We start from the raw sequence: 19,746 nt of genomic DNA, 5'->3' as shown, positions 1-19,746 counted from the left end.
TCCTTCCTACGAGAGAAGTAGAGCTTGAGTTGCATCTCTTGACTTTTAAAGCTAGAAATTCAACTAAAGTAGTAGTAAAGGAATAAGAAGTAAAAATAAAAAAGAACGAGGACTATGGAAAGACTAGGAAAACATTAGTAGAAAACAAAGCTATGTGAGAATTTACCTCTGAGGAATAGGACTAAAGAGAGGAAGAAGAGTTAGCTTCACTGCTTTTAATTATGTCTTCCTGTGCTATTTTTAAATCCACTTGGTTGAGTTATAATTTACACACAATAAATTACATTGTTTTGAAGTACACACTTTGATGAGTTTTGATGAATGAATATACCTTTGTAACTTCCTCCCCATTTAAAATTTAGAATATTTCCATCACCTCAAAAGTTAACTCATGTCAATTCCCAACTAATGCCCCACACCTGCTTTACCCAAGCAACCACAGATCTGATTTACATCACTGTAAATTATTTTTTACTTTTGTATGCAATTCGTATACACACAATCCTTCAATATCAACTCGTTTGCATCTTATGTCACTCAACATAATGTTTTTGAGTTTTATTCAGGTTGTGTGTATAGGGATTTCATTCTTTTTCATTGCTGACTTGTCCATCATATGACTAACCCACAATTTGTAATCCATTCATCTGGTGATTTACTTTTGGATTGCTTATAATTTTTAGTTTTTATAAATAAATTGTCTATCAACATTTTTGCACATGTCTTATGTGGACATATCTCTTCATGTCTCTTTTTTAAATGTTTAAGAGTGAAATTGTTGGGGATTTGCACCAGTACAGTTAACTCCATGTCCTTGTTACTGTCAGTCCTTTCAAATTGTAACCATTTTGGATGGTTGTGTAGTGGTAACTCACTGGGGTCATAAGTTGCATTTCCTTAATTATTTACTATTTGATTGCTTTTTATTTTCAGATTAGGTGAATTGAAGGAAAACAAAAACAAGCAATATGAACAGCTAATATTTGGCATTAATATTTTTTTTCTGGGAGACATCAAGAAGTTTTGAAAAGCAATCACTAATTTAAATAAAAAATTAACAGCTGCTGGGTCTAGTCTCCTGTTTATTGCATCTATTGAGATTTTCCCTTTTTTATTCAAAGAATTTATTTTTAATAAGACTTTCAATTAGTTCTTTCCATATTTTTACTCCATTATTTTAATTTCCTTCCATTTTCTTTTTTTTTTTTAATTTGCTTTTAGAGAATATTCATCAGGAATACTCATGAGGAATGCCTTTAGTCTCAATGATGAAGGAACCCTACACTTTTGGGTTTTGTGTGTGGAAGAGATATTTTTCTTGGCAAATGCATCTGTGCTGAGAATCTTACACTGTTCATGAAAAAGCAAATATTTCTCTGAAAAGACGACAGAGGGGAACCATCCCGACTTCCTGAAAAAACAGACTCAATTAGGAAAGTTCTCTCTTTCCCTCTCCCCCTCTTCCCCCCGCACTGTGCCCCACCCCTGAGGTTTTTTAAGTGCTTAATTTACTGATAAGGATTTGAATAAACCCGCAATAAGTGAAAAAAAAGAGAATTGAAAACGAAAACAGCTTTCTATATTATGGCTATTGTATCTGGATGTATAAAAAAATTAATGTAAAATTTATACGCTTGTAATGTCATAAATGTTAGAGGAATAATATCCATCAGAGAAAGCTAGAAAGAAAAAAGTGTTAATGAGACACAACTCCCTTGCTTTTCATTTGTTTTCTTTTTGCCTTTTTGACCCCCTTCACACATTTCTCTCGCCCCCCACCTTAATATAATTTAAATCCCATTTTTCTCCTAATAATAATCAAATTGCAAACAATAATTATCTTTTATACATAATACGTTGGGTTTTTTCACATTCTCTTATGTCTTCTTTCTTATTTTGCCCAATATTATTATTATTAATATTATATTATATAATATATATAATATATATAATATAATATATAATATATAATATATATTATATATATAATATTATAAATATTAATATTTCCTTGATAAAACATTGACCATACCATAAAACAGCATTTTTCTATCATGATTCACGAAGTTTTGTGGCTGTCAGGAAGGCAAACCCTTTAGTTCCAATGATCAATATTAGAAGTGGATTGAACAGAAAGAATACTCACCACCATTTTTAGAAGATAGTGTGGGAACAGGTGATCTTTTTCAGTTTTGTTCTTCTCTGCTAGAAAATACTGTGGTAAAAATTATGGTAGTAATTAGTTCTGTATAGGACAAAATAATTAAGACAACGTAAAAATCAGTCTTGAAAGCAAATCATTGAAATGTATTATGTTACTGATTTTAATAAAAACATTATTTTCTTAATTACTTACAGTTTGCAAGCGAGGCACCCACTGTTGTCATCCAGACCACACACAAGATCCCTAGACTCCCAGCCACCAGTTGCCATGCTGTAGGTCGGTGGTGTAACACTAAAGAAAACAGAAACAATGATGAAGTTCCATCGTTTCCCAGAAGTCATCAAATGTAAAATTTAAGACCATTGTGTTTCACCCTTAGAGGGCAACCATTCATTTTCTAATTCTTGAATGAGTTCATCCTGAATAAAACTATTTCTCAGCCACATTGAGAACCCTAGTTCTTTGATACCCAAATTTCCTCCCTATTAGCTTCTTGTTGACTTCAGTTCTTTCTTATCAGAAATGGACATACATTTCGTATGTACCTTTCTTGAGTCTTCCTCTACTCAAGCCTTATATGTTGCTTTTCTCTATGATAGACTTTTCACCCCCATCATCTCTATTTGCAACCTTACCTACTGAGTCTTTCCCACCCATTTCCATCCTCTTCTGGAAGATCCAGCCTTTTAAATCTAATTTCATTATGGACGTTGTCCTCTGAAGTGATCAAGAGACAATTCAATGCCATATATGATCTGACTTTTACTGGATTAAACATTATTTTTCTTAATGGTGAGTAAGATGATTAGTCACTTAAGCTAGAAACCTTGTTATCTTATTCTACTCATTTCTCACCTTACCTCCAACTTCCAGTTAATCATGAAGTCATATAAGCTCTACCGCCAAAATACTTTTTTTCTCTATAATCTGTCTTTCCCCTAACAAATTCTGTTAGTTCTTTGAAGCTAAGTGGTTATTGCTTCTGCATCTTTGTAGGTACCCTAAGTCCAGAGCAGGCCCACAGAACAAATTCAGACATAGTTGTGGGACTGAGTTATATTGAACTGAATTGAAGACTAATATCAAGAATTATTTTAAAATAATTTTAAAATAACACAAAAAAAGGAATAGAATTTCCACAGTAGTTCTTACAAGTAATGCAATTCTGTAGGAATTTGAATCAATGCTATTTTAGAGGAAATGAACATAGTGAAGGACTATTTAAGAGACAAACAATTCCATGGTAATATCCTAAAATAATTAAGGAGAGTGTTGAAGATAGATAATTAGTGTAATGAGGCAATTTTATAGTGGTTTTGAGAGAAGTAATCTTCTAAACCCAAGAATCAAGATCTAGCAAATAACAAAATATATATAATATTGTACCTTTTCTTTTTTTCCTAAACAACCGTTTTCTGTGCTGAAGGTGAGAGGGCCTTGGAAACTTCAGTTCCATGTAGTTTACTTGCTGTTCACTTGATTGGACGCTTCTCTGGTTTGCCTTGGGTATTTTTTGCTTCTGTTGAGATTTGGAAAATTTTGGTTCTGTGTAGGTTACCTCTTGCTTGTTTACAATACCCTTGTTTTGCTTACTCTTAAACATTAGTTTTTGGAAAGACTTAGATTGTTTCAGCTCAATCTTGATATCTTTCTGTGTCTCTCTTTAATATCTATGCAATAGAGAAATGTGAGGAAAAGAGTTACATGGTGATTGTATCAGCTCAGCGAAAATTGCCTTCATTCTGATGTACAAGTAAACATTTAGGTATAACATTAAAAGGGTAAAAAAGGGAGGAAATGAGAGACTAAATCTCTCTCCCAACTTTGCAGTCCTTCTTCAGAAGAATAATTTTATTCCCCTTTAATGAGATTATACATTTCATTTCCTCTTTGAATCAGGTTTTGAAAGGAGCAGATTAAGGAGTAGATATGTTTTTCCCTCTCAACATTCTCTGTATAATGAATCATGTTGACAATGTGTAGACTATGGCTAAAACACAACTACATTAACAAAGTGTTGATTATTTAAATTTAATATTAAAGTTTTTATTTCAAATCAGGTTGGCATAAAGTTTATTGTATCACTGAAATAACCCATTACTCAGTAGATTCTTTACTAATAGAGGAAAACCCCAACTCTTTCAAGAACTGGGTAGAGTCTACATTTGTACAATAACCATGTATCTCTCAATCTGCCAGCCTAACGTCTTTTTTCTACTTAACTAGATTATATTTACCTACAGGCACATACTCACACACAGAGGCAGACACACAGACCATCTAAATTAAAGAGACAAGGCCAATGAATCACCAAAAATAAACAAAAGAAATTAAAAGGTAATGTATAAAATTTTTTAAATTTATTCAATCTCATTAATAAAGAAAGAAAGCAAATGAAAAGAATAGAACAACTTTCACCTGTGAGAACACTAAATAACTGATACTTTTCTGAATTGGCAAATGACTGTGAGTATAAAATTGTCGATAGTTATTAAAACATAAAATATACAGGCTTTTTACCAGCAATTCTATTTTAAGTAATTTATCTTACAAAATATTTTTTAAATATTCAAAGTTGTGTAGCACCTGTTTTTGGTTTTATTTACTAAAAGCTAAATTGGAAAAACAAAAGAACAAAAAGTTGTCAAGAGAACGGTTCACAATTAAGGGAGTTGTTAAAGTTATGAGACATTTATACCCTAGTATACCATTGTTTAATATAACAAATATTATTTTAAATTTTTATTTATTTATTTATTTATGGCTGTGTTGGGTCTTTGTTTCTGTGCATGGGCTTTCTCTAGTTGTGGCAAGGGGGGGCCACTCTTCATCGCGGTGCGCAGGCCTCTCACTATCGCAGCCTCTGTTGTTGTGGAGCACAGGCTCCAGAGGCACAGGCTCAGTAATTATAGCTCACGGGCCCAGATGCTCTGCGGCATGTGGGGTCTTCCCAGACCAGGGCTCGAACCCGTGTTCCCTGTATTGGCAGGCAGATTCTCAACCACTGTGCCACCGGGGAAGCCCAACAAATATTACTGATGTGTAAAGCAAAATAATAGATTTGTAACGTGCTATGTCTTTGGTGGTTACTTGTAGGTAGAGTTTTGGCAGGTTTGCACTGCTCTCAATTTTATTGAAAATTAAAGAACATATGTTAAAATCTATTTAAAGGTGAAAATTTGAGTATTTAAAAATATTGAATAATAAATAATTTTATACATAGGGCCTTTTCTATATTTACCCTTCTATAAATTTACTGAGTAAACTCAAAACAACTGGGATAAAGTTATTTTCAAATTAAGAATTTTTTACACTTCCTCAAATTGTTTTCTGAAAGTTTTGACCAATTCATTTAGCACCAGCAAAAATGATATTTAAGAGGAACTGGCATTGTAAGAATGTTGCTGTTTAAATATTTAGAACAATTAAACTATTTTTTGTACCAGAAAAGGAAGAAAAATGACTATTGTTTTTGAAAATAAATAATTGAATAAGCTGATCTAGAAAATGTTAAAAGCGATAGAATCAGGTGGAATATTGGTTCAAATTGAAGCATTACATAGACTTAGATCTCTAATTTCACAACATATAATTGAACAAATTTCAGATAAACTAAAATGTTAAATGTAAACCATGAGATGATAAAACGGATAAACGACTGAAAGAAAGTATAAGTAAATAGTTATAACTTTCTAGTCACACACAGACAAGAAAGAGAGTTAGGTTAAATTATAGAAACATCATTTTCTTGCTAATGTAAAGATTTTTATCAATAATAATCACACTAAAAGACTTTTATTTCATCACTAACCAAAGAAATACAAACTACTATATTAATGATATACATTTTCACCTACAGAATCAGTAAATATTTATAAGCCAAATGCAACCACACAGAGTTGGACAAAGTGCAGGAAAACAGGCATTCATTTACACGGACTTTTGGTTAATCTAAATCTTTCCCTTCTGGAAAATAATTTGTCAGTATGTAAATATCAAAACCAAATAATAAAAACATCTACTGATAAAAGATTTCAAAATAATGTGAAAATGATGGGTTATTTCAAAAAAGAGCCTAAATAGTTGGAAAATAAAACGACAGAAAAATTCCAAGACAAAGAAACAAAAAAGTTCAAGGGATAGCTGGGTTCATACTCCACAACATTGTTTACAAAATGAGCATGTAACATAATTTTACAAAAATTATTTTTTCCTAAACTATCATTTAATACATTCTGAGTTAATTGTTGAAAGTAGTGTTAAAAAGTTACATACATTTTTAACTTCTTGAGAGAAGGAAATAAACAAAAGTAATACTCAGTGACTTGAAGAATAAATTTAAAAATAAATTTTGTAGGGGCTTCCGGGAAGATGGCGGAAGAGTAAGACGCTGAGATCACCTTCTTCCCAACAGATACACCAGAAATACATCTACACGTGGAACAACTCCTACAGAACACCTACTGAACGCTGGCAGAAGACCTCAGACCTCCCAAAAGGCAAGAAACCCCCCACGTACCTGGGTAGGGCAAAAGAAAAAAGAATAAACAGAGACAAAAGGATAGGGACGGGTCCTGCACCAGCGGGAGAGAGCTGTGAAGGAGGAAAAGTTTCCACACACTAGGAAGCCCCTTCTCGGGCGGAGACCTCGGGTGGTGGAGGCGGGGAGCTTCGGGGCCGCGGGGGAGAGCACAGCAACAGGGGTGCGGAGGGCAAAGCGGGGAGATTCCCGCACAGAGGATCGGGCCGACCGGCACTCACCAGCCCGAGAGGCTTGTCTGCTCACCCGCCGGGGCGGGCGGGGCTGGGAGCTGAGGCTCGGGCTTCGGTAGGAGCGCTGGGAGAGGACTGCGGTTGGCGGCGTGAACACAGCCTGCAGGGGGTTAGTGCGCCACGGCTGGCCGGGAGGGAGTGCGGGAAAGTCTGGAGCTGCCGAAGAGGCAAGAGACTTTTTCTTGCCTCTTTGTTTCCTGGTGCGCGAGGAGAGGGGATTAAGAGCGCTGCTTAAAGCAGCTCCAGAGACGGGCGCGAGCCGCGGCTAAAAGCGCGGACCCCAGAGACGGGCATGAGACGCTAAGGCTGCTGCTGCCGCCACCAAGAAGCCTGTGTGCGAGCACAGGTTACTCTCCACACACCCCTTCCGGCTGGTGCAACGTCACGGTGACCTCTGCCGCTGCTGGCTCGCCCCGCCCTCCATGCACCCCCCCCACCCCCCCCCCACCGCCCGAGTGAGCCAGAGCCCTCGAATCAGCGGCTCCTTTAACCCCGTCCTGTCTGAGCAAAGAACAGACGCCCTCAGGCGACCTACACGCAGAGGCGGGGCCAAATCCAAAGCTGAGTCCCCGGGAGCTGTGAGAACAAAGAAGAGAAAGGGAAATCTCTCCCAGCAGCTGCAGAAGCAGCGGATTAAAGCTCCACAATCAACTTGATGTCTGTGGAATACATGAATACACAACGAATCATCCCAAATTGAGGAGGTGGACTTTGAGAGCAAGATTTATGCTGTATAGCTTTGCTTCCACCATTTGTCCTAGGGTTCTATCCGTCCGTTGTTTTTTTGGTTTTTTTTCTTTTTTTCTTAATAATTATTTTTTATTTTAATAACTTTACTATTATTTTATCTTACTTTATTTTATTTTACTTTATCTTCTTTCTTTTTTTCCTTCCTTCCCTCCTTCCTTCCTCCCTCCCTCCCTTTCTTTCTTTCTTTCTACTTCTACTAATTCTTTCTTTCTACTTTTTTTCCCTTTTATTCTGAGCCGTGTGGATGAAAGGCTCTTGGTGCTGCAGCCAGGAGTCAGTGCTGTGCCTCTGAGGTGGGAGAGCCAACTTCAGGACACTGATCCACAAGAGGCCTCCCAGCTCCACATAATATCAAACCGCAAAAATCTCCCAGAGATCTCCATCTCAACACAAGCACCCAGCTTCACTCAACGACCAGCAAGCTACAGTGCTGGACATCCTATGCCAAACAACTAGCAAGACAGGAACACAACACCACCCATTAGCAGAGAGGCTGCCTAAAATCATAATAAGGCCACAGACACCCCAAAACACACCACCAGACGTGGACCTGCCCACCAGAAAGACAAGATCCAGCCTCATCCACCAGAACACAGGCACTAGTCCCCTCCACCAGGAAGCCTACACAACCCACTGAACCAACCTTAGACACTAGGGACAGACACCAAAAACAACGGGAACTACGAGCCTGCAGCCTGCAAAAAGGAGACCCCAAACACAGTAAGATAAGCAAAATGAGAAGACAGAAAAACACACAGCAGAAGGAGCAAGATAAAAGCCCACCAGACCTAACAAATGAAGAGGAAATAGGCAGTCTACCTGAAAAAGAATTCAGGATAATGATAGTAAAGATGAACCAAAATCTTGGAAATAGAATGGTCAAATTGCAAGAAATATTTAACAAGGACCTAGAAGAACTAAAGATGAACCAAACAATGATGAACAACACAATAAATGAAATTAAAAATACTCTAGATGGGATCAATAGCAGAACAACTGAGGCAGAAGAACGGATAAGTGAACTGGAAGATAAAATAGTGGAAATAACTACTGCAGAGCAGAATAAAGAAAAAAGAATGAAAAGAACTGAGGACAGTCTCAGAGACCTCCGGGACAACATTAAATGCACCAACATTCGAATTATAGGGGTTCCAGAAGAAGAAGAGAAAAAGAAAGGGGCTGTGTAAATATTTGAAGAGATTATAGTTGAAAACTTCCCTAATATGGGAAGGGAACTAGTTAATCAAGTCCAGGAAGCACAGAGAGTCCCACACAAGATAAATCCAAGGAGAAATATGCCAAGACACATATTAATCAAACTGTCAAAAATTAAATACAAAGAAAACATATTAAAAGCAGCAAGGGAAAAACAACAAATAACACACAAGGGAATCCCCATAAGGTTAACAGCTAATCTTTCAGCAGAAACTCTGCAAGCCAGAAGGGAGTGGCAGGACATATTTAAAGTGATGAAGGAGAAAAACCTGCAACCAAGATTACTCTACCCAGCAAGGATCTCATTCAGATTTGATGGAGAAATTAAAACCTTTACAGACAAGCAAAAGCTGAGAGAGTTCAGCACCACCAAACCATCTTTACAACAACTGCTAAAGGAACTTCTCTAGGCAAGAAGCACAAGAGAAGGAAAAGACCTACAATACCGAACCCAAAACAATCAAGAAAATGGGAATAGGAACATACATATCGATAATTACCTTAAATGTAAATGGACTAAATGCTCCCACCAAAAGACACAGATTAGCTGAATGGATACAAAAACAAGACCCATATATTTGCTGTCTACAATAGACCCACTTCAGACCTAGAGACACATACAGACTGAAAGTAAGGGGATGGAAAAAGATATTTCATGCAAATGGAAACCAAAAGAAAGCTGGAGTAGCAATTCTCATATCAGACAAAATAGACTTTAAAATAAAGACTATTAGAGGAGACAAAGAAGTACACTACATAATGATCAAGGGATCGATCCAAGAAGAATAGATAACAATTGTAAATATTTATGTACCCAACATAGGAGCACCTCAACACATAAGGCAAATACTAACAGCCATAAAAGGGGAAATCGACAGTAACACATTCATAGTAGGGGACGTTAACACCCCACTTTCACCAATAGACAGATCATCCAAAATGCAAATAAATAAGGAAACAAAAGCTTTAAATGATACATTAAACAAGATGGACTTAATTGATATTTATGGGACATTCCATCCAAAAACAACAGAATACACATTTTTCTCAAGTGCTCATGGAACATTCTCCAGGATAGATCATATTTTGGGTCACAAGTCAAGCCTTGGTAAATTTAAGAAAATCGAAGTTGTTTCAAGTATCTTTTCCAACCACAACACTATGAGACTAGATATCAATTACAGGAAAAGATCTGTAAAAACTACAAACACATGGAGGCTAAACAATACACTACTTAATAACAAAGTGATCACTGAAGAAATCAAAGAGGAAATAAAAGAATACCTAGAAACAAATGACAATGGAGACACGATGACCCAAAATCTATGGGATGCAGCAAAAGCAGTTCTAAGAGGGAAGTTTATAGCAATACAATCCTACCTTAAGAAACAGGAAACATCTCGAATAAACAACCTAACCTTGCACCTAAAGCAATTAGAGGAAGAAGAACAAAAAAAAAAACCCCAAAGTTAGCAGAAGGAAAGAAATCATAAACATCAGATCAGAAATAAATGAAAAAGAAATGAAGGAAACGATAGCAAAGATCAATAAAACTAAAAGCTGGTTCTTTGAGAAGATAAACAAAATTGATAAACCATTAGCCAGACTCATCAAGAAAAAAAGGAAAAAGACTCAAATCAATAGAATTACAAATGAAAAAGGAGAAGTAACAAGTGCCACTGCAGAAATACAAAAGATCATGAGAGGTTACTACAAGCAACTGTATGCCAATAAAATGGACAACTTCAAAGAAATGGACAAATTCTTAGAAATGCACAACCTGCCAAGACTGAATCAGGAAGAAATCTTGAGAATGAAAAACGGAGCTGGAGGAATCAGGCTCCCTGACTTCAGACTATACTACAAAGCTACAGTAATCAAGACAGTATGGTACTGGCACAAAAACAGAAAGACAGATCAATGGAACAGGATAGAAAGCCCAGAGATAAACCCATGCACATATGGTCACCTTATCTTTGATGAAGGAGGCAGGAATGTACAGTGGAGAAAGGACAGCCTCTTCAATAAGTGGTGCTGGGAAAACTGGACAGGTACTTTTAAAAGTATGAGATTAGATCACTCCCTAACACCATACACAAAAATAAGCTCAAAATGGATTAAAGACCTAAATGTAAGGCCAGAAACTATCAAACTGGTAGAGGAAAACATAGGCAGAACACTCTATGACATAAATCACAGCAACGTCCTTTTTGACCCACCTCCTAGAGAAATGGAAATAAAAACAAAACTAAACAAATGGGACCTAATGAAACTTCAAAGCTTTTGCACAGCAAGGAAACCATAAACAAGACCAAAACACAACCCTCAGAATGGGAGAAAATATTTTCAAATGAAGCAACTGACAAAGGATTAATCTCCAAAATTTACAAGCAGCTCATGCAGCTCAATAACAAAAACACAAACAATCCAATCCAAAAATGGGCACAAGACCTAAATAGACATTTCTCCAAAGAAGATATACAGACTGCCAACAAACACATGAAAGAATGCTCAACATCATTAATCAGTAGAGAAATGCAAATCAAAACTACAATGAGATATCATCTCACACCAGTCAGAATGGCCATCATCAAAAAATCTACAAACAATAAATGCTGGAGAGGGTGTGGAGAAAAGGGAACCCTCTTGCACTGTTGGTGGGAATGTAAATTTATACAGCTACTGTGGAGAACAGTATGGTGGTTCCTTAAAGAACTACGAATAGAACTACCATATGACCCAGCAATCCCACTACTGGGCATATACCCTGAGAAAACCATAATTCAAAAAGAGTCATGTACCAAAATGTTCATTGCAGCTCTATCTACAATAGCCCAGAGATGGAAACAACCTAAGTGTCCGTCATCGGATGAATGGATAAAGAAGATGTGGCACATATATACAATGGAATATTACTCAGCTATAAAAAGATATGAAACTGAGCTATTTGTAATGAGGTGGATAGACCTAGAGTCTGTCATACAGAGTGAAGTAAGTCAGAAAGAGAAAGACAAATACCGTATGCTAACACATATATATGGAATTTAAGGAAAAAAAATGTCATGAAGAACCTAGGGATAAGACAGGAATAAAGACACAGACCTACTAGAGAATGGACTTGAGGATATGGGGAGGGGGAAGGGTAAGCTGTGACAAAGCGAGAGAGAGGCATGGACATATATACACTAACAAACGTAAGGTAGATAGCTAGTGGGAAGCAGCCGCATAGCACAAGGATATCAGGTCAGTGCTTTGTGACCGCCTGGAGGGGTGGGATATGGAGGGTGGGAGGGAGGGAGACGCAAGAGGGAAGAGATATGGGAACATATGTATATGTATAACTGATTCACTTTGTTATAAAGCAGAAACTAACACACCATTGTAAAGCAATTATACTCCAATAAAGATGTTAAAAAAAAAGATGTAAAAAATAAAAAAATAAAAAATAAAAAGTAAATAAATAAATATTTTAGAAAAAGGAAACTTATGTGTGGAATTTTATTATACCAAGTAAATTTACCATTAAACATGAAAAAAACTTCCTGTCACCTTCTTTTGTGATAGTCAAAGGGTGTGCATTGCACAAGTTCAGTGAGAATTTCCTGTATTGTGGTTCCAGAAACATTTTAGAAGATAGTGATTTTACTACTTCTTGTTCATACTACACATCTGTGTCTCATCAGCAGATGATGCACGCACACTTGATTACACAAGTTTTCTTTTTTAAAAAATTTCTTCATACACAACTTTCAGGTTCCTTAGCCTACAGCTCAGCTCCGTGATCTAACCCAGTTCTTGAACAAGCAGCCATCGTGCCTTTCCTGCATGAACACTGGAACAACATTTCATATGGCAGGTATGTGCAGCCCAAGTCATAAAATGAAAAAATTAAAATAACCAGGAAAAATATCTTGTGGGTATGGCTAATTTGAGGCAACGCTGTAGGACAAAAGTATACATTTTTAGGCTCCCCATGTATCTGTACTTTCTACTTTAATTTCATTTTTCTGATTCTTCATTCTGTAACTTAGAAATGATTTTGTGAAGATTTTTCCAACAGGTTTAAAGAGTGGATTCTGACAGGGATAGCTCTAAATTCTGATTGGCATCTGAATTTACCAGGAAAAATATAAACAACATAATTCTAGCATGAAAATATATAGAGAATGTTAAATATTATCAACAAAATGTTTAAAAGTGTTTTTTTTTTTAATTTACCATTTGTGTTGTGACATCCCCCAAACCACCCAGATTAACAGTTTGACACATTGAACTGTTGTGGATGACGACACCCTTTGGGAGTACTCTAATGTTAATGCAGAATCTCCTGATGCTAAATTATTTTAGGGGAAATGCCTGTGAGCAAGTAATTTTTGGTATGAGAAGACGTAATACATGTAAAAAATGGTTCCTGTAAAAAAGTGGTTTTTTACGTATCATAATTCAATGTACTGTGAAATGAACTCAGGTTCCCAAGTTATTAGCGCTACATTGGTTGGGGAACCTCTCATCACACCATGTCTTCTCTTCACAGTACAGCCTCTACAAAGCTATGAGCAGCCTGACATTTCTCAGAGTAGCGAATACACTGAGATTAGCAGAAGGACACACTCCCAAGTAGTATTAATATTATTGTAACGATGATGGAATACATGTCATTTAAAAGAAAGACTCTGGGTCTAGACAAACTTTCATTTGATTTCTGACTTGGGTACTTAATAGCTCTGATTCCTTGAGAAAATAACATTATTAATGGATCCTACATTTTCTCAGCTACCTAATGGGAATCAGATTCTCTATCTTGTGATTTTTTTGTTGCTGTTACAAAACTAAGAGTTTGTTATATCAGCCCACAAGACCGAACTTGGTGCCTGTTGATCTCTTTTTACTACAGATCTCTAAGCTTCTTTGTCAAATTTAAAAATAAGTGGTAAGTACAGTTTGATAAGATAGAGCTGATAAAGAGGAAAAGGTATGGCTAATCTCACTGAAGAATAAAGTACATCATATAAAATTTTTGGTATTGGGTGGAGTTCTAAATGGAATGTCTTCATTTTCCAACATTTCATTGACAAAATTATGGGGTTATTAAACCAAGGAACTTTTTGGATTCTCTCACTGGTTTCTGCTTTTAAGAACTTCAGCTCCTGTGTTTGTTCTTTAAATCTTTACCCTATCTCTCTTTCTTTATAGCTTTTCAGACCACTCCATGGAGGCTGATTTCTGGGGTCTTAGGAGTAATGTGCCTTTTGTTGGTGGCTGCTTTGCGAGTTTTGTTGGAAAATTGTAAGTTTTTCTAATCAAGACTATATAAAAAGATCAAAATTGTGATGAAACTGTCTTACAATAAAGGTTTCATTTTGCTAATGTGTAGTATTTTGTTATTTCATAAATCTGTGTCTGATGAAGTAAATTTCTAATTACTTCTTACAGCATTTACTAAACAAAATGTTCAGCCGACATTCTCTCCAGGACCCTCCACAGATCTCCAGGAAGGTGGGTTCCATACTTTGGAAAACTTTAGTGCTGTTAGAGAATGAAATATTCTTGTTTTTCTCACACAGAAGCATGAAGGGATATTATGCTTAGTAATAGAAATTATAGGATAGTCTCATTTTATGGCTAACTTAGTTTATTAAATTACATTGAATGTGTGTCATTTATATATTAAGTAATAAGGAAAATATTAGCCGGAAGTGACCTATTTTTCCTATGTGACTGCTCATGTTTAAGTAACAAAAGCAAATTACAGTAAATATTGTAGCTGATCCTAAGTGCCTGCTTGTGTTTCATAACACATACTTTGATACCTCTTTACCTGTACCTCCGCTTCTTCCATAACTCAGAAAGAAGCACAGAGATTTCTGCAATTCTAAACTCTACTTAACCAGTGAACGTCAGCTCAAAGATATTTTTAAACATATCTTTTCCTAAATGATGTCTCATCATCTTCTGTGTTCATATAGCACTTCATTCATATCTTTTTTCCCTCAGCGTTTTTCCAACTTTATTGAGATATAATTGACATATGACATCGTGGAAGTTTAAAGTGTACAATGATTCACTTATTACAATATTATTGCCACCATAGCATTAACTAACACCTCCATCATGTCACACAACTATCATGTCTTTTTGTGGTGAGAATGTTTAAGAAGCTCTCTTGTAGCAACTCTCCCAAGTATATAATACAGTACTGTTAACTCTAGTTATAATGATGCACAGTAGATCCCTAAAACTTAATCATCTTCTAAATGGAAGCTCGTACCTTTTGACCAACAGCTCCCCATTTCCCCCACATCCCAGCCCCTGGTAGCCCATTCAACTCTACAATCTCAGCACCACTCATTTGACAAAGATTTGAGTGCCTACCACATAATATGACTTTTATCACTGAGGATGGTAAATGTTGAAGACACTATCACTAGTAAACTGGACGGTCAGACTTCAAGCTAAGTGCTTTATTAACTTCATTTTGAAATAAAATATACAGAATTATTTTCTGACTCAGGAAATATGCTAAAATGCTTTCCTCCTTTAAATATCTCTTTTATCTAGTTCACTTTTAATTACACAGCAGAGATCAACTTTGGGTCACTTCCTCAAAAGAGGTTCTGCTAACCGCCCCCCATCCTATACTCTGCTACACAGTATTTTAACATACTGAATTTCTTGTGTATACTTACACAAATTATCATTAAATATAATTCATAAATGACTGAAATTTGTATAATTCTGTCTCTATCTCTAGAATATAATCTTCATGAGGAAGAAGGGTCATGTCTGAGTCATTCAGATTAATATCCCCTGAACTGTGGTGTATGCAGTAAATTCTCAAAGAATAGTTGTAGAAAACATTAAATAACAAATGAGTAAATAGCACTGAAAACAACGGAATCACCAATGTCATCAAGTCACGTTTTGTTTTTTCTCTTAGGATCTGGCAGCTGTTCTTGCCGAGAAAAGTGGATTGGCTACCAATGCAGCTGTTACTTCCTTTCTAGTGAATCAAAAACATGGAAAGACAGTAGAAATTTTTGTGTTTCTCAGAATTCCAGTCTACTTCAGATACAAAACAGAAATGAACTGGCATGTATTTAATTCTGATTTTTCTACAATTTTTTTGACCTAGGAAAATATTATCTAAGTAAGCTGAATACTTTGATTCAAGTCTTTAATCAGATAGTAAATAGGCAGTTATATTTGAACTAATTTCCTACACTTTGAAACAGTCAAACAATCTACACAAAATTTCTCAAAGATTTACATTATAGGAATGTGACAGATAAAGTACAAGAAACTTTTTAGAGAGAATTCAAAGAATAAATAATAGATCATTATTTTTATTCAAAGGACTTTGAATTTTTAGTTCATTAATTGAATTTATAATTTGTTTTGTAATTATATAGCTTTTGTTATCACTCTTGGAATGAATATGAAGAATATTATAAAACAATTACCCAACTCTTAAGAAAAAGTGAAAATTTTCTCTAGCTCCATGCAGAACCTGTGCTAAGATTTATCCCTCAAGATACTGTTGGTTTGGGATCAAATTTGATTGCTGATCCCCTGTGAAGGAAGTGTTCCATGAAAGCTCTAATTCCCTTTATGACGTTTTTCATTCTTTCAAGAAGTGAGATTTTGTGGTACGTTTTCCTCCATAAATGAATGGGCCTGATGAATGAGAACTATGAGGCATGTGACTTGACTATACCTCCTAAATTAAAAGTTAAAAATGATTTTAGTTTGTATAATTGAAAAACTGAATCTGAATAATAGACACTGACTTTCTTAAAAGTACCTGATCCCTAGAGTAGATTCAAAATAGATTAATATGTTGGTCTTTGTTTCCAAACAGCATTTTGTGGACTTCATTTCCTATTATTACTGGATTGGACTCTCTTACAGTGAAGAACATCATGCCTGGTTGTGGGAGGATAATTCTACTGTCTCCCAAGATCTGTAAGTTTCTGGCACTCAAAACCTTTTTCTGTTCTTTTTGAGTTTATCCTTAGATCTGATCAGAGAACGTAACATCCAGGAACACTGTAGGTAAGATATCCTGTTTAGGACGTGAGAATACAGAAAAGAGAATTGATACAACAGAATAACAATTTTAGTCCCAACCACAACACCCAAGTGTATGCTCAAGTGAGATGAAGTTAGTGTACTTGTGACTCTAAAAGAGCTTTTGATATATGCTTTTATTTCCTGCCTTGGTACAAGCACTTGGATATGTATGTACATATACAGATTCTCACATACACAAAAGCCATCCAGAGAAAAGAGTATATCCACTATTTTCCTTATTCTGGTGGAGCCCAATATTCTCAGCATCATCCCATATTTCAAACATTCTGGGCTTATTTTCTGTGTATTTGTAATCTTCAAATCTCATTTTCATTCATAAACATGGGATTTACAGTATCATACAATGACAGGTTTTATGCTCTGATTTTTTCCCTAGACTAGATTAGCAGATGCATCTTAGAAGTAAAGTATATAACATACCAAAACCATTAAAAACAACAGCAAAAACAAAAAAATCCCCAACTTCATTGCTATTGATTATTGATGCAATAGCCGAGTTTTTGTAACATTGTACTCTGAAATTGTGAAAACTGACTTGAATGAAAAAAGATAATGTCTCAATGTGGTAATATCTCATTAAAATGCTTTTAAAATGTCTGTAGTTCTATCATTTAACAAAAACATCATCCTTGAACATTCTCATTTCCTTTTCCCAATATATTAAAACATTATTCTTCATTACAGATTTCCATCCTTTCACCCTCTAAATCCAAAGAACTGCATAATATACGGCCCAAGCGGAGAAGTTTTGGATACAGACTGTGGGAGTCAATATCGTTATGTCTGTAAGCAACAGCTTATTTAGATGTCTCTTGGGGCAGAAGGGGTGTGCAATGAAGATTCAGTATACTTAGAATGGTAACATATATTACTAACTACCTACTTCTGGGATCTGTAAAATGTTTCAAATTGTGTCTTATCAATCATAATTTTCATGTATTTGAAAATGTGTTTAAATTTTTTATCAAGATATAATTGACATATTACATTAGCTTCAAGTATACAACATAACAATAACTAGACACTAGGTCTGATTAACATACATCATCATATATAGTTATAATTTTTAAATTTTGCCGTGTGTCTTAAAATGGATGAAAGGTGTGCCTACACCTAAAATTATAGTCCAGACAAGTAATTTCATGAATATTAATGTATATGGTAAAGAGTGGATTTAATAGTTTATGCATATATTCTTGGAAACTCTCTGCAGGAATTTAAATAAAACTTAATTCATGCCAAATAATATATATCACATCGTATCAGTCCTTTGTGTGGCGTACTGAGTTGAGAAGTCCCATCCTCATCTCTCTTTTTCCGGAAGTAAAAATAATTTTAGTGTTCCTTTTCAGTTCTTTCTGGATTTCTATACATCTATATGTTCTAATTTAGAGCTGGAAGTGCCATATAATAGTTTCTTCATATGTGTCACCTGGCCTCAGAGGGGAACACATTTGTGTGTCTTCTCTTGATGCTACAGAGTTCTGCAGAACAGTTGGAAGTCTCTGGCCAAATATATGGTCTCACGTGATTGCTTTCATATTTTGCAAGAGGTAAGGGCATCTAAGCCCTGATCATATAAATTTATAATACTTATTTCTTTACTCCACCTATCTTTCTTGCCTATGCTTATCCATCAGTAAAAAAAAAGCCATTCTTACATGTACATTGAAGATTTTAATCTCTAGCCAGTCCCCAAAGCCTTTTCCTAAAAGTATGTACCAAAAACTAAATACTGTAAGATGTTACAGAAAAACCCAAATGAACTTTTGGGCCAACCCAATAATTACCCTTTTTTTGGGGGGGGTGGAGGAGGGGCTAGCTCATTTTATTGAAGGATTTCTAAATAGGTAAAAGAAAGGGTGGGAACACAATGAGTTCTGATGCCCGTCTGACCTGGAAGAGATTTTCCCAACCTCACAGATATCAAAAGCCAATTCCCTTTTTGTAATTGTTGCATCTACATCTTAAAAATTGTGTATTGACATCTATATTTGCTCTCTAGTTTTATATTTTAATTAAATAATAATAATTAAGAACCCAAAGTTGATTTTTTAAATACAAAGAGTCAGGAAGAGGAAAGAGCCTCTTATGTTTTATTTCTCAAAATATAAATATAATAGTACTACAACTTGAACTCTTCACATTCTTGTATGCAGGTTGACTTAGGAAAAATGCACTTAAGTTATACTATGCAAAATTCAGGATAGACTATAACATCTTTCAAATGTTTAACTTGGACTAAGTGAACATGCATTGCACTTTCTAGATATTTGAAATGTTTTGCCTGTGCTGTCCATGTGATTTTCATAATAATATCGTTTAATTGAATTTAAGAAGAACATTATAGGCAACCTTATAATGAAAATAAATACTTTTCTGTTCCAACTGTCCCATCAATCTGTCCTCTTCCCACAAAAATTTCCTCTGAGTTTTTTGTGTGTTTCTTTGTTTTTTCCTACCTGGAGTAGTTTTCTCTGTAATGAACCAAGGATAGTCTATTTTCATAATTTTTGTCCAGGATGAATCTCAACTGTATTTATTTAGCCACATTAAAGTATAGGTTTAAATTGTTACTTTCATATCATTACACTATGAAGTGTCCAGAGTTCAATCAGCCTTTTTTTTTTTTCCTGAGAACTCATGAACATTTATTACAATGCTGCAAGAACAATGAGGGAACGGAAGGTGTTAAATATGACAGATGATGTCTAATTTCAGAGAGTAATCTATGTCAAAATTGTCTCCATCGA

General features: G+C 35.5%; 1 protein-coding gene across 1 annotated transcript; it reads left to right on the top strand.

The window, feature by feature from the left end:
- Positions 1-12,727: 12,727 nt before the first annotated feature.
- On the top strand, positions 12,728-17,806 carry LOC132598038 (natural killer cells antigen CD94-like). Its single transcript, XM_060306993.1, has 7 exons — positions 12,728-12,758; positions 14,096-14,188; positions 14,336-14,398; positions 15,654-15,690; positions 15,832-15,991; positions 16,761-16,864; positions 17,678-17,806. The coding sequence occupies exons 1-7, from the start codon at positions 12,728-12,730 to the stop codon at positions 17,796-17,798; spliced, it is 609 nt and encodes a 202-aa protein (XP_060162976.1). The 3' UTR covers positions 17,799-17,806.
- The last annotated feature ends 1,940 nt before the right edge of the window (positions 17,807-19,746 follow it).

Source organism: Globicephala melas, chromosome 10 (assembly GCF_963455315.2).
Source record: "Globicephala melas chromosome 10, mGloMel1.2, whole genome shotgun sequence".
NCBI lineage: Eukaryota > Metazoa > Chordata > Mammalia > Artiodactyla > Delphinidae > Globicephala > Globicephala melas.
Note: the sequence above shows the minus strand (reverse complement) of the source record. Positions and strands in the feature narration are given on the sequence as shown.

Coding starts and splice junctions, on each gene's coding strand:
- LOC132598038 (XM_060306993.1), top strand. CDS start 12,728: ATGAACACTGGAACAACATTTCATATGGCAG. Junction 12,759..14,095: donor AACAACATTTCATATGGCAG/GTATGTGCAGCC, acceptor CTTTCTTTATAG/CTTTTCAGACCACTCCATGG. Junction 15,691..15,831: donor GAAGAAGGGTCATGTCTGAG/TCATTCAGATTA, acceptor CGTTTTGTTTTT/TCTCTTAGGATCTGGCAGCT.